Source organism: Schistocerca americana, chromosome 6 (assembly GCF_021461395.2).
Source record: "Schistocerca americana isolate TAMUIC-IGC-003095 chromosome 6, iqSchAmer2.1, whole genome shotgun sequence".
Taxonomy (NCBI): Eukaryota; Metazoa; Arthropoda; class Insecta; order Orthoptera; family Acrididae; genus Schistocerca; species Schistocerca americana.
The window spans coordinates 537731610-537749981 of NC_060124.1; the positions used below are offsets into that span (position 1 = coordinate 537731610).

Here is an 18372-nt window from a genome sequence, read left to right on the forward strand (position 1 = left end):
TTACGTTTGCTATGCGAGGTTCCACTGTATTCACAATAATGTCACCACTATAATGAACTATAATGGTCATTATTACAAGAAACAAAGAGTTTGTAAAATTTTCATATGCCATTACAGTAAATAGCAGTTCCTCTGGCCAGAGTTTCTTCCAAACAGAAGGGAGAGTTCTTCTGGTAACACCTTCTGATGCCTTTTCAATCATCTTGATGCAGACAAGGATGCTGAAGTGATACTTCCAAAACTTGTGGTACTTATGGTAGTTTAAAATACACATTAACATCACTAATATAATATAACAGACACTACCACATTAAAAACACTGTGGCTCTGCAACAATACCAGATGCCATGACATTAAAAGTAGACTTTCACATTCATTGGTTCATATGGAACTTAAAACGTAACTAAAGTTGTCCAAAAACCACCTGGTCCCCCCCTCCCCCTCCCCCGCAAATCTGTCTGCTCATTTAGTATTTGTGATAGCTGCTTTTTCAGATGCTTTATATTTTCATTTCCTCCAAAATATTCCTGGTTTCTCCCTCAACAGCATTATGTAAATTTTATAATTTTTTGTTTATATACGGTGGTGGTTTGACAAGTCTGGTAAAAACTCAACAAAAAATGTTTGTTTCATAAACAACTTACATTACTTCTTGACTTCATCTCCTTTCAGGGATATACACTTGGTCCAGAAATCCTCCGGATTTCTCATACACTGCAAAAATAGGTTCTGTCAAACTGCAGGACACTCATTGACTGCTACCACTTCCTCATTTGATGAAAACTTCATTCTAGCAAGCCGAAGTTTCAAGTTAGGGAACAGCAAGAAGTCACCGGGGGTAAGTCTGGTCAATAGTGTGGATGGGGAACCAATTCAAAGCACTTGACTGCCGTTTTAACTCTGATGTGTAATGGGAGAACCATGTTTCATCTATTGTCACAAATCGGTGCAAAATGTCTTGCAGATTGCAATTGAAGGTCACCAGACACTGTGCCGAAATGTTGTGGTTGATGCCCTTACAGTCGACTGCGAGCAATAGCGGCACCCATCTTGCACACAGCTTATTCATTGTCATCTCTCTGTGTACGATATTATGACCTAACTCATATGCTTACAATCTCTGCAATGTCATGATTTTTATTCAGTGGTCATTCTTTTACCACAGCATCGATTCTGTCAATGGTACATTTGTCGTAACCTCAATAGGATGGCAGGAGCGCACTTCGTCTTCGGTGCTTGTCCAATCATGTTTAAATTCATTAATCCAAAAGTAAGTGGTCATCAACGATGGCGCACAGTCCAGGAACTTCATCCAATTCTGTTTTGATCTGTGCGGCAGTCCAAGCCTTCAAATGAAAATGTTTAATAACAGTATGAAACTGTTTTCTTCATTTTCAATCACAGACTACACACTGACCAATTCAGATGGCTGTCAACAATGAACTGTACACTGCATATTGTTGAAACTCTTTATATGATCCTTGGAATAATCAAGCTAATCAGCCATGAAGCATAACAAAAATATTCCATCCTTTCATGGAAATTTACTAGATTTATCAAACCGTTCTTGTATAATGAGGAATGGCCGATTCCTCTTAGATACATGCCATATGTGGATGAGTTATTCTCATTCTATCTGACACGTTCATCAAAACTTCTCCCCATTTGGCCAATATAAAACTTCTTGCAGTCCCTACAATTTATTTTACGAGAGGCAGTCAAATGAAAAAGTCAAAAGTAATCACCATAACCACTAATGCATTTATTACACTCTTGAACAAGACAGTCAATGCCTTCATTGAAAAATGTTTGCAGCTGCTTACAGAAGCACGACTGTACCCACATGTGCACCTTTTCATCCACAGCAAACCAATTGCTATGAATGTATTTCTTCAGGGCAGGAAATTGCATGGGGAGAAATTAAGTATGTATGGAGGATATGCTAAGTCTTTCAAGTGAAACTTCTGCTACGTATGCTAAACAATCTTGGCAACATGCGGTCCCATCCAGATCGCATAAGAACTTATTTGGGGTACAATTAATACCTGGGCCTGCTCTGGGGCAGTCCTTGCTCAGCTGCTATTAAGTACTTTGTCACAATACCAGAGAAGGAAAGTTGCTACTCACCATATAGCGGAGTTGCTGAGTTGCGATAGACACAATAAAGAGATTCACACAATTAAAGCTTTCGGCCATTAAGGCCTTTGTAAGCAGCAGACACACACACACACACACACACACACACACACACACACACACACACAAATGCAACTTGTACACACATCTGCAGTCTCAGAGAGCTGAGACCACACTGCAAACACCAGCACCAGTGCATGACGGGAGTGGCGACTGGGTGGGGGTAAGGAGGACATCTTTGCTATCTGGATTGAAGGTGAGGACACCTTATTCACATTCCTCCAGAACCTCAACAACTTCTCCCCCATTTGCTTCACCTGGTCCTACTCAACCCAACAAGCCACCTTTCTAGATGTTGACCTTCACCTCAGAGATGGCTACATCAGTACCTCCGTCCACATCAAACCTACTAACCACCAGCAGTACCTCCACTTCGACAGCTGCCACCCATTCCATACCAAGAAGTCCCTTCCGTACAGCCTATCCACCCGTGGTCGTCGCATCTGCAGTGACGAGCAGTCCCTCTCAAAATATACCGAGGGTCTCACTGAAGCCTTCAATGACCGTAATTATCCTCCCATCCTTGTACAAAAACAAATCTCTCGTGCCTTATCTTTCCGGTCTCCCACCACCTCCCAAAGTCCTACAGTCCGGCTACAGTGGAGCATTCCCCTCTTAACTCAGTACCATCCGGGACTGGAGCAACTGAATTACATTCTCCGCCAGGGTTTCGATTACCTCTCATCATGCCCTGAAATGAGAAATGTCCTGCCCACTATCCTTCTCACCCTTCCTACCGTGGTATTCCGCTGTCCACCGAACCTACACAATATACTCATCCATCTTTACACAACCCCTGCTCACAATCCCTTACCTCATGGCTCATACCCGTGTAATAGATATAGGTGCAAGACCTGTCCCACCACCACCACCACCACCACCACCACCACCACCATCACCTACTCCAGTCCGGTCACTAACATCACCTATCCCATTAAAGGCAGGGCTTCGTGTGAAACCAGTCATGTGATTTACAAGCTAAGCTGCAACCACTGTGCTGCATTCTATGTAGGCATGACAATCAACAAGCTGTCTGTCTGCATGAACGGCCACTGACAAACTGTGGCCAAAAAACAAGTGGACCACCCTGTTGCTGAACACACTGCCAAACATGATATCCCTGATCTCAATGACTGCTTCACAGCCTGTGCCATATGGATCCTTCCCACCAACACCAGCTTTTCTGAATTGCACAAGTGGGAACTTTCCCTGCAATACATTCTACGTTCCCGTAACCCTCCTGGCCTCAGCCTTTGTTAGTCACTGTCCTCACCCATCCAGCCCCCTCTCTGATCCCATTCCAGCACTACACAGCCATCATTTCACAGCCACACCCAGTCTTTTAATTTCTTTATATTTCTCTCCTTTCCGCGACTTACCCCCTCCCCCCTCCACACCTTCTCTCCTGCCCTCTGTCTAAACTGCAACACTTCACTGTCCCCCACTCCCACCATACTACCCCTCCCCCTCCCCGCCCCAGCCTCCTCTTTGCCCCCACCCAGTCGCCACTCCCATCATGCACTGGTGCTGCTGTTCACAGTGTGGTCTCAGCTCTCTAAGACTGCAGATGTCTGTGCAAGTTGTGTGCGTATGTGTGTGTACTGCTGGCAAAGGCCTGAACGGCCGAAAGCTTTAATTGTGTGAATCTTTTTATTGTGCCTATTGCGACTCAGCATCTCCACTATATGGTGAGTAGCAACTTTCCTTCTCTGGTACCGTTACAATCCGTCCTGGATTTCCCATTGTTTGATTTAAATACTGTGTCAGTAATATTTCTTAAATCAGTAGAAACACTGCCATCTCTTCCTACTGTAATCCTTTTTGTGTAGCCTTACACATGTCAACATCTATAATCCATTTAACTACCAATTCTTACATATGTAGCCTCATCTGAATAGTGCTCTTTCAGTGTTTATACTTTTAAGTGGATGGTAACTTCCTAATGTTTGGACAACACTGATGAAGCAGTTACCCTGCGAAACACCTCTTACTACTCGCTTCCCGCCTACAGAAATGGTGAGCACGCAAAACATACTGTGCTGTGAAAAACAAATAACTGTCCATCTTTCACTGCTGGGCTGCAATGGCAGAATGCAAGATATTGGCTTGTATGATTTTCCTGATGATGTTGCCTATTCTGGTAGGTGATAATTTGCAATATTATTGTGTTTTCTGTTTGTGCTGTATGAAACCCCGACATGCAGTTATGAACGTGATACAGTCACCACTGATGCCTCATGTCACCGCGAATTTATGCAACACTATGGGCTGACAACATACTACTACTTTCAGAAATGTTTACCCCTCCACATAGCATGATCCCTCTTCCCTACTTGAGGAAGGAACTAAAAGTTCCAAAAAATAGCTTTCTGTACTTGTGTGAGTTTTGTGAGCAGTACTTGGAAATTTTCCCTCTTACATGGATATACCAGCCAGCCACTGTGACACCTTTCCATTTCATACTTTTCACAATTAAGAAATAATGCACTAACATTGCAAAACTTTATTAGAGGCAAATTTCCAATATTTCAGTTCTTTCTACTATTTTGTTTCATTCTAATTTTAGATGAAGAGACCAATGCCTTGTCAATTCACATGCCTTCAAAAAATAATAATTACTTCAAGCACCTTGCCATCAATTTTCATTGTTCAAAACATCTTTCTGAGAACAGCCCTTTCTTTACAATTTCAGAACATCCTAGAAGTTTCGTGCCATGAACATTGCAATTATAAAAGCAGCTGAACTTCTGGGAGATAAAGTACAGGAATGTGAGAAGTTTCTCCGAGTCCCATGTTTAACAGTGACTGTACCTTAATATATAAAAAATGCAGCAAGACTGCAGGAGAAGGCAGGTTCTAGTTTTGTTATAAAATACTAGACTGGATTATACAAGAGAAAACAATGAGAAAATATACACAATAGCTTTATGTAACTTGCCTATCAAGATTTGTTGAGTTGAATGGCTAGTGTCTTGAAGTGAGATCATAACATGAACACCAAGAAGAGTAAAAAAAAGACTGAATGGAATGTGGTCAAATCAAATCAGATAATGCTGCGAGAATTGCACACTGAAAGTAACTGTTGACTTTTGCAATTTGGGGAACAAAATAGCTGACAATGTTATAAAGCTTTTCGTCTGGAATGTAACCTTATACAGAAATGAAATGTGGATGATAAACATTTTAGGAAAGACGAGAGTAGAAGGTTTTGAAATATGGTGTTGCATAAGAATGAAGAAGATTAGGCGGGTAGATTGAATAACTCACGAAGATAACTAAATGAAATTGCTGATAAAAGTAATTTATGGGACAATTTGGCCAAAAGTAGGGGTTAGTTGATAGGACATACCCTGAGTTATCAAGGAATAGTGAATTTGATTATGGAGAAAAGTATGGAGGATAAAAATTGTTTTTGTTTGAGTTGCCTCCAGTGGCCCTCCAACATAGTTAGTGGAGCAAATAACATGACAACTTTTTACCAAGTTTGCTGCCATACCTGTCTTTTTTCAATATATTGAGCAATCTTGTCAGTTCCTCCATTTGACCTTTAGTAACTGTTTATGTGATTTTTTTCCAAATTTATGAAACTCAGTTTGCTCTATGATAACTTGAGTGTGCACAAGTTGACTAAGCCCCCCCCCCCCCCCCCCCTCAACCACACAAATGAGCAGCACGCCTGCGCGTGCGCGCGCACACACACACACACACACACACACACACACACACACACACACACACAGAGAGAGAGAGAGAGAGAGTCAATTCTTTATTAGTAGATCTGCGGTGCACTATACGAAAATGTGATCAAAGTTTTTCACACTGTAAGTACACTGTACATACCTCAATGGGCAAATCCAGCAATTCTGCCATTCTTTTCAGACTTATCCTAGTGTAATACTTTGCCATTACTCTGATATTCTGCAAAATAAGGAAAGAAAAAAAACATAGATTTTTTAAAACAATATTATTATTTAATTTCATTTCAAACTTCTAATTCAATTCAGTCATATCACAGCAGATAAGAACTATAGTCAACAACAGAGGCTGGGTATCATCAAAGTGAGGGAAGGACAATGAAAAAATTGAGGGAATGAGGGGTGGTAGGGAGAGGGGGGGGTAGGGGAGGGGAGAGGGGGGGGGGGAGGATATTGGTATATCTACATCTCCCCCGACCCCCAGCTTTAAAATGTAATCAAGCTAGAGATGTGCTTAAAATAAAAAACAGAATTTGTTATAGTCTGGTGATGGCATTCTAAGCTGGGAACAACTTACCTAAATTAGTTAATATTATGGAACATACTTTTCCTTTATAAGCAGAATATGGAATATAGAATCTGTTTATCCAAAGTAAACTGGTAAAATACAGATGTAAATGACAACTAGACAAGACAGTTTATTATCTTACATGCTCAACAACACGGCTCTTCAAATCTTGCCACCTCTTCTGTCCTTGTTCTGAGTCAGCAGTGAACACAGACGTGGGCTTACTTTGTGGTGAGCCTTGCCTCAACTCCTTTTCATAGATCTCGCAAAGGCCAGACCATTTGATCAACTCTGGATTTGTGAACAGGCGAAGTAGCTCCCTGTATATCAACAGAAACATGAACAATGATCATGAAATCTTGCCCTGTTGTTTGATGTCAATTTGATGAAAATGTAAATGCAAATTTAATTTCTTACTAAGGTTTGTGGCAAGAAATGGTTCAAATCAGACATGTTTGCATCATATATCCTATTATAATTTACCAAAAAAAGTAACTGAAGGTGAAGGATTAGTTAAGAATCTCTGTGTTATATTTGATGACATTTGTCGGATCGTTTCAGTTCTGTAGCGTTAACTCCACCGAAGTTAAGTTTTATTTTAATTTACTTCTAAGGAGTCTGTAAATCAGACACATTCTGAGCATGCAGAACACCTAGTAGAACATCAAACATTTCCTGGGAACAGAAATTTCCATAACTTTAAGTCATCAGATTGTTTTGAGAACTTTGGTGGGAGGAGGATGAGCAGTGATGTGAAGGCTACTTTGAAATGTAAGTTAAGGAATAAATTGGCAAACTTTGTGAGAGAAGAAACTTTTATTCCATCAAATGTAACTTGTAAATATTCTAGTTTGTTGTACTCTGGGACAATCATTGTCCTAAACACAACAGAACATGACGTTACTCTACAATTTACATATCCTTCAGGACCTTTGCCATTATTCCATAGGACAAAATCAGAATATATTTACCCTGTTCCCAGTCCTCACATGCTTGCTGTAGTTAAATGTTCAAAGACCTCAACCGCAAAAATTTGCCAATTTTCAGAGGAGTCGATCTACTCTATGCAGAAAAAAAAAATATTACCATTGGAAATTCTGTCTACTTTATGTAACGATGTTTAAAAATTCTATTAACCTGAACTTTTTTAAAAATACCGTTGATTGAGCCTGTTTCTTTTATAAATTTAATTGCTTAGAATTTCTGTTAGGTCAAAAGTATATTATTTGGAGAACTTGGAGTTTAAAAAATTTATTTTAGATTCTCAAAGGGAAAAAAATAAAATGCTATTATTTGTTACAAAAACAAATAATAACAAAGTAATAAAAACTGCATTATATTTATTTCCCCAAGTGATAGCTGATGCTTTGAGGATTACTTAAAAATCTATTTCATTCTGTGTGTTTTTCAATGTAATGGTAAATCAGATTTTTTGCAAAATAAAATATTGTATATTCACTTTCCAAAGAGCCATTCTTCAGTGTTGTTGATACAAACTGTTTCGACATGAGTCCAATGGCCTCAGTCGGTATCAACAGCTTTTTAAGCAAGTCTTTGTGTTCGTAAAAAGCAGCAGATGTACTTTAACACATAGGGATCGAGATCACAGTAATGTTATATGAGGGTCACTCGAAAAGAAATGCACACTATTTTTGTAAAAATACAGTTTTCATTCTGCATGTGTGAAAGTTTTACAGTGTGTAGATACATCCTTCCTGCTTGTTTTTAAACTTAGTTCAACCTGTTCCCATGAGTGGTGCCATCACAGCATGTCTTCAAGATGGCTGCTACACTTTATGTTCGTCATAAGCAACGTGCTGTCATAGAATTCCTGTGCTCTGAAAACGAGACAGTGGGAAACATCCACAAGAGGTTGAAAAAGGTGTATGGAGATGCTGCTGTTGATCGCAGTACAGTTAGTCGGTGGGCAAGCAGGTTATGTGATGAAAGCGGGCATGGCAATATTGAGGATTGTCCTCGCAGCGGCAGGCCTCGTACTGCACACACTCCAGACAATGTGCAGAGAATTAACGAATTGGTGACCGCTGACAGACGCATTATAGTGAATGAACGCTACGTTGGGATAGGTGAAGGAAGTGTTTGCAGAATACTTGAAGTGTTGGCGTTAAAAAAGGTTTGTGCCAGCTGGGTTCCCAGGATGAAGACAGTGGCTCACAAAGAAACAAGGAAGACAGTATGCAGCAAACTTTTGGAACAGTACGAGAATGGTGGAGATGAATTTCCTGTAAGAATTGTGACAGGTGATGAAACATGGCTGCATCATTTTTCACCAGAGACGAAGAGGCAATCAATGGAGTGGCATCATGCAAATTCACCCAAGGGGGGAAAAAAAAAAAAAATCAAAATCACACCTTCTGCTGGAAAAGTTATGGCTACGGTGTTTTTCGATTCCGAAGGACTCTTGCTTGTGGACATCATGCCAAGTGGAACCACTATAAATTTTGATGCATATGTGATGACACTGAAGAAACTTCAAGCTCGACTCAGTCGTGTTCAACCACATAGGCAAAAGCAGGATGTTTTGCTGTTGCACGACAATGCATGGGCACATGTCAGTCAAAAAACCATGGAAGCGATCACAAAATTCGGATGGACAACACTGAAACACCCACCTTAACAGTGCTGACCTGGCTCCATGTGATTATCACCTCTTTGGGAAACTGGAAGACTCTCTTCATGGAACAAGGTTTGAAGATGATGACTCCCTTGTGCACGCTGCCAAACAGTGGTTCCAACAGGTTGATCCAGAATTTTACAGTGCTGGCGTACAGGCACTGATTCCAAGATAGCGTAAGGCAGTTGATTTAAAATAAAATAGTGTGCATTTCTTTTGAAGTGACCCTCGTATATGTATTTGAAATTGGTTAAAATCAGATATATCCACTGAAAATACTCTTTGATATAAAATATGTACCAGTTACTGCACAAATGAAATTTGTTATTAAAGGTACTTAAAAGCTACTTATTACTACTAAAAGTACTTACAGTTTTAGATCAGATGTTTCATTTCACTCATTTAAACATTGTGAGTGGTAGCATTTTTTGCCTGATTCCACTTACACCTGGAAATGTCATCTGCTTTCACGTTTATTAGTAGTTGCAAATACGAATGTCTAATGTCATTAATAAATCTAAAGCACCTTCAAACACTGTGGGCAGATGAAATTAAACTCAAATCTAGCTTAGGGTGATGGACATAAAATTTACTAACACTGAATACATTACCAATGACTTCTTTATTTTTAATTTTGCAGAAAATATCTACATCCAGTCACCTAAACATTACACACAGATTTACTCTAGGCTATCCATTTCATTTGTGTGGTAACTAACACAGTCATCATCCTGAATTGTTCCAATTCATCACCACTCGAGCGAGTTGTGGCCATGTTAATAATTACATCACCAATGGTAACTTCCATGATGGCACCGTTCATACAGTACTCAGTTTCTAATCATGTTACCCTATTACAGTACCCACACTAGTCTTAAGCAGTAACACTTTTCTGAAGGGAGCATCTGTGTGCTTTTGTAGGATTTCACTGGATATGTCCCCAGTCACACTACATTCTCTAAAATATCCTTAAACTTTTGCCTACGCACGTTCAACTGCATTGAGATCACAATTGTACAATGGTAAGCAGACAACTTTATTGCCTAGACTTTAAGCCAATTTCGTCGATGAGGAAAATTTTCTCCACTTGTTGGTGCAATTCAATCAGGGGGAAGAGAGCCCCTTTTTTCATACTGCTATCACAGTTGATTCTCCTCTTCTGTAGCCACTCCATCACAATCTTTTTTATTGGTGTCTTGTCAAGCTGCCTGATGTTACAGAGCTCACTCTCCGCGACAGTCACCCACTGTGGAAAAAGGTTTGGCAAAAATAATTCCTGAAACCATTTCTTGAAGTTCATGGAATTCAATGGGCTTTGGTAGTCTCCTTTGACAGATTTACTGTAGACCTGATGCTAAGCTTCTCAGAATAGACCATTTTTGAAACCTACACTTGCAAATACAAGTAATTTTGAAGCAATGTAGGATCAGGTTACCATCAAACCAAGTCTCACAAAGGTAAAAAATATTGTTAACTGTTTCACAAATCACTTTCATTTCCACAAGGAATCGGGAACGCCAGTCTTATTTCTCTCATTGACTAGGACTGCTGAATATAAGAATTACTGAAAGTCTCCTCCTCCTCCCCTTTCTTGGAGTTCTCCAGGATGAGTATTAGTAAACTTCAAGAGTTTCTTTAAGCTGGACACATTTTTTCCAGTGTACACAGCAGCAGGTGTAGCAGTTTGTTCTGCTGTTTGTCTGAGTTGTGGCATTTAACAACATTCATCATCATTTTGCAAGCTCAACTGTGACTCGCTGCTCTCTTTCCATGAACAGGAATGGAGGGAGTTGACGGTGTCACAATCAATGAGGCAGCACCAGACTCATTAATTTTGACATACAGAAATTGAATATGAAGTCACAACACAGTAAATTAACCTGTAAACAGTATGGCAATGAAAATATCAGAAGTAGTGGTAGTGGACGGAAATGAGTGAATATCATTACAAATAAATACATAATCTTTCAACATATGTTGTTGTTGTTGTCTTCAGTCCTGAGACTGGTTTGATGCAGCTCTCCATGCTACTCTATCCTGTGCAAGCTTCTCCATCTCCCAGTACTTACTGCAACCTACATCCTTCTCAATCTGCTTAGTGTATTCATCTCTTGGTCTCCCTCTACAATTTTTACCCTCCACGCTGCCCTCCAATGCTAAATTTGTGATCCCTTGATGCCTCAGAACATGTCCTACCAACCGGTCCCTTCTTCTTGTCAAGTTGTGCCACAAACTCCTCATCTCCCCAATTCTATTCAATACCTCCTCATTAGTTACGCGATCTAACCATCTAATCTTCAGCATTCTTCAGTAGCACAACATTTCGAAAGCTTTTATTCTCTTCTTGTCCAAACTATTTATCGCCCACGTTTCACTTCCATACATGGCTACACTCCATACAAATACTTTCAGAAACTAGTTCCCGACACTTAAATCAATACTCAATGTTAACAAATTTCTCTGCTTCAGAAACGCTTTCCTTGCCATTGCCAGTCTACATTTTATATCCTCTCTACTTCGACCATCATCAGTTATTTTGCTCCCCAAATAGCAAAACTCCTTTACTACTTTAAGTGTCTCATTTCCTAATCTAATTCCCTCAGCATCACCCGACTTAATTCGACTGCATTCCATTATCCTCGTTTTGCTTTTGTTGATGCTCATCTTATATCCTCCTTCCAAGACACTGTCCATTCCGTTCAACTGCTCTTCAAAGTCCTTTGCTGTCTCTGACAGCATTACAATGTCATCGGCGAACCTCAAGGGTTTTATTTCTTCTCCATGGATTTTAATACCTATTCCGAATTTTTCTTTTGTTTCCTTTACTAAATATACAAATTGAATAACATCGGGAACAGGCTACAATCCTGTCTCGCTCCCTTCCCAACTGCTGCTTCCCTTTCATGCCCCTTGACTCTTATAACTGCCATCTTGTTTCTGTACAAATTGTAAATAGCCTTTGGCTCCCTGTATTTTACCCCTGCCATCTTTAGAATTTGAAAGAGAGTATTCCAGTCAACATTGTCGAAAGCTTTCTCTAAGTCTACAAATGCTAGAAACGTAGGTTTGCCTTTCCTTAATCTTTCTTCTAAAATAAGTAGTAGAATTAGTATTGCCTCACGTGTTCCAATATTTCTACGGAATCCAAACTGATCTTCCCCGAGGTCGGCTTCTACCAGCTTTTCCATTCGTCTGTAAAGAATTCGCGTTAGTATTTTGCAGCTGTGACTTATTAAACAGATAGTTCGGTAATTTACACATCTGTCAACGGCTGCTTTCTTTAGGATTGGAATTATTATATTTTTCTTGAAATCTGAGGGTATTTTGCCTGTCTCATACATCTTGCTCACCAGATGGTAGAGTTTTGTCAGGACTGGCTCTCCCAAGGCTGTCAGTAGTTCTAATGGAAATTAAGCCTTTCCAGACACATGTCCACATAACATCTTTTCTTTATTTGTGTGTGAGGAATGTTTCCTGAAAGTTTGGCCGTACCTTTTTGTAACACCCTGTATACTCCTTCCACCTTTCTGCTTTCCCTTCTTTGCTTAGAACTGGGTTTCCATCTGAGCTCTTGATATTCATACAAGTGGTTCTCTTTCCTCCAAAGGTCTCTTTAATTTTCCTGTGGGCAGTATCTATCTTACCCCTAGTGAGATAAGCCTCTACATCCTTACATTTGTCCTCTAGCCATCCCTACTCACCCATTTTGCACTTCCTGTCGATGTCATTTTTGAAACGTATGTACTCCTTTTTGCCTTCTTCATTTACTGCATTTTTATATTTTCTCCTTTCATCAATTAAATTCAATATTTCTTCTGTTACCCAAGGATTTCTAGTAGCCCTTGCCTTTTTACCTACTTGATCCTCTGCCGCCTTCACTACTTCATCCCTCAGAGCTACCCACTCTTCTTCTACTGTATTTCTTTCCCCCATTCCTGTCAATTGTTCCCTTATGTTCTCCCTGAAACTCTGTACAACCTCTGGTTTAGTCAGTTTATCCTGGTCCTATCTCCTTAAATTCCCACCTTTTTGCAGTTTCTTCAGTTTTAATCTACAGTTCATAACCAATAGATTGTGGTCAGAGTCCACCTCTGCCCCTGGAAATGTCTTACAATTTACAACCTGGTTCTTAAATCTCTGTCTTACCATTATATAATCTACGTGATACCTTCTAGTATCTCCAGGATTCTTCCATGTATACAACCTTCTTTTATGATTCTTGAACTACGTGTTAGCTATGATTAAGTTATGGTCTGTGCAAAATTCTACCAGACGGCTTCCTCTTTCATTTCTCTCCCCCAATCCATATTCACCCACTATGTTTCCCTCTCTCCCTTTTCCTACTCTCAAATTCCAGTCACCCATGACTATTAAATTTTCGTCTCCCCTCACTACCTGAATAATTTCTTTTATCTCATCATACATTTCATCAATTTCTTCATCATCTGCAGAGCCAGTTGGCATATAAACTTGTACTGTAGTAGGCATGAGCTTCATGTCTATCTTGGCCACAATAATGCATTCACTATGCTGTTTGTAGTAGCTTACCAGCACTCCTATTTTTTTTTATTCATTATTAAACCTACTCCTGCATTACCCCTATTTGATTTTGTATTTATAACACAGTATTCACCAGACCAAAAGTCTTGTCCCTCCTGCCACCGAACTTCACTAATTCCCACTATATCTAACTTTAACCTATCCATTTCCCTTTTTAAATTTTCTAACCTACCTGCCCGATTAAGGGATCTGACATTCCATGCTCCGATCCGTAGAACGCCAGTTTTCTTTCTCCTGAGAAAACGACATCCTCTTGAGTAGTCCCCGCCCGGAGATCCGAATGGGGGACTATTTTACCTCCGGAATATTTTACTCAAGAGGACGCCATCATCATTTAAGCATACAGTAAAGCCGCATGCCCTCGGGAAAAATTACGGCTGTAGTATCTGCTTGCTTTCAGCCGTTCGCAGTACCATCACAGCAAGGCCATTTTGGTTAGTGTTACCAGGCCAGATCAGTCAATCATCCAGACTGTTGCCCCTGCAACTATATCGAAACCAATTCTTGATAGTTGCCATGCCAAAGCTCTTTAAAAAGTGAACTGACAATACACTAAAATATATATACACTTTTTCCCATCTTGACAGTTTTACTTGTACGTATGAAAACCTTTCTTCTACAATCCTCATATTGTAGAGCAGGCATGAGAAACCTTTAGCGACCCACAAGTCAGATTCACATCGTTTTTTAAGCTCAGGGACCGCCTCACCACATAATGCTACAGCAGCACTCAAAACGCATTAAGTCAAAACCATACTGTCCAAGATGTTAATGTTTATAGGGTGATGCGCTGATATAAATAGCACACGTTCCCTGACATGCTACAACAACAAATTATGCTTCAAAAAGCATGTTTTATAGAGTACATTCATTTTGTGTTCACCACATCTTCAGATGTCTACATTCATTACATGTTGTGAACACTGTTTACTTATGACGGTTGACAACAGCTGTCTCAAAAACTTCCACTGTAAAATTCTGCAATGTCATTAGTACAGAAACAATGTTCGTTACCTGAAATAAATGTAAATATCTGAAGGTGGAATGTTAGGCACCTTCAATGTCTATAAAAGCAACTGGTTGCAGCCAATTCATTATAAATTATCTTCAGTTTCAATAGATGCAGTGTTCTAATACATTCACAGTGGACAAGAATTATTTACTAATGTTAATATAATAAAGAATGGAAGAAAACATGGCACAGTCAACAAATAATAGGAGTACCTCTGTAAATTTCTTTACGAGTCAGTTTCCCAACCGTCCCATAAAGAACAGAACTTTTAAATTTAACATTGAATTGAGGAAGTATGGCTTTTTGTATCTCTGGAAGTTATTGCAGGAGAGATCTGAAACTTTACTCATATTAACTTACTAATAGAAAGTTTTAGAGCATAAAATTTCATTTTCTAGCTGCTTTCCAATATCTTACAAATTGAGGGCGAAGTTGACGATATTTGTAAAAAATGCCAAAAATGGGAAAAAGAAAGTCTTCTGCAAACTCTTTAAAGTCTTCATAAGAAAGGTCATGTTCTAAATCATCTAAAAACCTAGATTTAGTTTTGCAGTGTGAGCATATAAGGCCCACATCATATTAAAAAATTAGATCTGGTTTTGCAATGCAAGAATATAAGGCCCTAAAGAACAATGCCAAGGTAGAGGTGCATTTAAAATATGTCCATATCACACTGGTACTCAACTATGACAACTTTTATTGCATTCTACAATTATGTAGTACTCTCTGGGGAAGTTAATATCCAAAGTCCTGATAGCTAGAATGTGAGATCAAGTAAAGAAAAATGTGGAAATGTGCTGAAATGGTCCATGATGGCTTAACTGCTGCTGGTTTGTCTTCAAGTGAGAAAGCCTGCATTTCTATTACGAAAGGGCCACTCCCGATAGCTGTGCAACAGCAGCTATGGTGTGTTTCTTTACCACAAGTTCCCAAGCCTGATAAGAGTTTCTTTACACATAATTCTAAGCCTGATTATATATTTCTTGATGTGTCAGAGGACAAAACTATAAGAGGTATCTTTTAGGAGACTTCCACTGACTAGAAGGATACTTTAATAAGCCTTATGCATCCACATGATACAGCACCTTCATTTTATTGGCCCTCAAGGGGTGACAAGGGATGTGTTCTGAAACAGCACATTATTGCAGTTATTCCAGCACCCTCAGTAATGTCATCCGGCTGGCTGTATAATTTTCTTCATGAAATTCAACAGCAAATTAATGAAACTTGTATAAAATTCACCTATGTTGAAGGAAATATAAGCTTAGGATCCTAAGAGAGACCTCTTCTAACTTTGTTCACTGGCACTTCAAGCAATGTATCATCACGCTTGGGATTCCGTGTCAAGAAACCCTTATCAAGATTGGAAACCTGTGATAAAGAAATCAATTGGCAGCTGCCGTTGCGCAGCTATCGAATATGGGCCCTATGGCAATGAGGATGCTAGCTTTCTCACTTCAAAACAAATAAGCTGTGGTTAAGCGACAATGGAGCATTGCAACACATTTAGACAATTTTTAATCAGTTCAAATAAACTGCAAACTACGCTATACTTTAAATTGTAATTAAACTATCATGTCAAATGCATTGCACAACAAAAAGACATACTCTAAATTCTCTACATTCTTGACCAAAAAATGTCAGGTAGACTGGTATGAACTTACCCACAACTTAAACAATGTGGTAGTGTATAAGATATGAGTTGCAGCTAGTATGAAATAATTTTACTGCCATTACACCCAGAGCCTTGGTAAAGCACAGATAAATTTTGAAGCTTATTACTAGTTGGATTCTGTTGTTATCACAGCAGAAAAACAGGTTGAAAAATGGCATGATGAATTGTGACAAAACAACCTCTTTTTTTCTTCTTCTTCTTCTGACTGTCTCATTCCCTAACCATCAGGGTTGTTGAGATCCAGTCATGCATGGTGACATCAGTTTATAAACCATCAAATGCCGAGTTCAAGTTCATAGAATGCTCCAATTTTCAATCTCAGCCATAAAGCCGGTCACTGATGACTTAAACTGCCATAGCACATCTTGGGGTTTCCAGAGACTAATCAGAGTGGACAATATTGTGAACACTGGGCTAAACAGATGGAGGGTTGATGTTAATACATGAGCAGAAGTTGCCATCCTTCTTTAACAGTGGGACATGGCACGGACAATATAACCCTGACAACACATTTGTTAGTGACCATATTGCCCAGAAGGCAAAGAAGGAAATTTTGGGGTCTCTTCCTCACACTCAGCACCAACCAGTGATCTTCACTGTGGCAGCAATGGTGTAGTCAGAAACTGCTCAATTTAAAAGACTATTCAATTTTATATGAGCACAACGGGAGTAGTTCAACCACAGACTCAATAAAGAAGCCATAAAGCTTAAGCCAAACCCAGTGATGTATGATAAGTTTATCAAATTACTTAAAATCATCTCTCGTAGATACATTCCTAGAGGATGCAGAACATATTACACCCCTGGACTCGATAATGATTCAAGATCTCTCCTACGGAAATACAAACACCTATTTGAAGCTGACCCATTCCACGAAGAAACAACTAAGACACGTGAGGAACTATTGATGTTATATCAGCAACAAGAAGAGAGAAATGGTGTGGTGTAGTGACCTGAGTAGACGTGAAACAGAACAGCCATAAGGTGTGGAAGCTGCTGAAGAAACTTAACAGTGACCCCACAAGTTCTCCTCCAAGCCTATTTAATTTAACACCTAAACAAACATCAACCACTATTGAATGGGAAAACTAAAAGAACTGTGGATAGGAAGCTTCAAAGAGACATTGATGAGGAAGACCAAACTGATACTCCCTTCACCATGGAAGAACTGAAAGCAGCTTTTCAATCCATGAAGAACAATGAAGTAGCAGGCCCAGATGATCTAAGACCAGAGCAAATAAAAATGTTTGGGTCAGTTAGAAAGCAATGGATCTAAAATTTAATGAACACCTGCATTTCAAAATTACAGATTCCTAAGATCTGACACAAAGCCAAAGTTGCATAACCTCTGAAGCCTGGAAAGGAACCAACTGATCTTAAAATCTTTCAACCAGTTTCTCTTTGCCAACTGTACAAAGTCCTGGAAAGGCCGATTCTGAACTGCATCTCAAATGATGTTGATAAAAACCTTATAAATGAGCAGTTGGGTTTCTGCCCAGGAAGGTCATGCTGTGGTCAAATCCTCAATTTGACTCAGTATGTAGAGATGGATACAAAAGAGCACAAGTCATAGGAGTGGCACTTAAAGATCTTCCAGCAGCATATGACAATGTCAATCACAACAGTTGATTACAAAGGTATATTTAGCTATGAAAGACTACCGCTTAATACAGGTCATCCAGTGTTTGCCACAAAACCGGAGGTTTTTTGTCATTCTGCATAACAGGAAGAGCCAGTGGAGGACCCTGAGGAATGGTCTCCCTCAAGGTAGCATACTGGCACCCCTGCTGTACAACTACACTAACAACCAGCCTATCAACCCTGGAACAAGAACATTTATGCAGATGATACAGCAACTGCAGCTCGAGGCAAAACCTTTGAGGAAGTGGAGACGAAGCTGACACCAGCTCTCGAGGATCTCAGTAAGCATTACGATGATAACCACTCAAAGCCAAATCCCAGAAAGACACAGCTCTGTGCCATCCATATGAGAATCCGAGAAGCCAGGAGGAGGTTAAGTATTACCTGGAG

The 18372-nt window shown here is 39.6% G+C and overlaps 1 protein-coding gene across 1 annotated transcript in view; it reads right to left on the bottom strand.

The window, feature by feature from the left end:
• LOC124619409 (26S proteasome non-ATPase regulatory subunit 12) overlaps positions 1 to 18372 on the bottom strand; it is a 95817-nt gene that overhangs the window by 15290 nt on the left and 62155 nt on the right. Inside the window, exons 7-8 of the mRNA XM_047145767.1 lie at positions 6602 to 6779; positions 6037 to 6114 (exon numbers count right to left, since the gene is read on the bottom strand). Coding sequence (XP_047001723.1) covers positions 6037 to 6114; positions 6602 to 6779 — 256 coding nt within the window. The remainder of the gene's footprint in view (positions 1 to 6036; positions 6115 to 6601; positions 6780 to 18372) is intronic.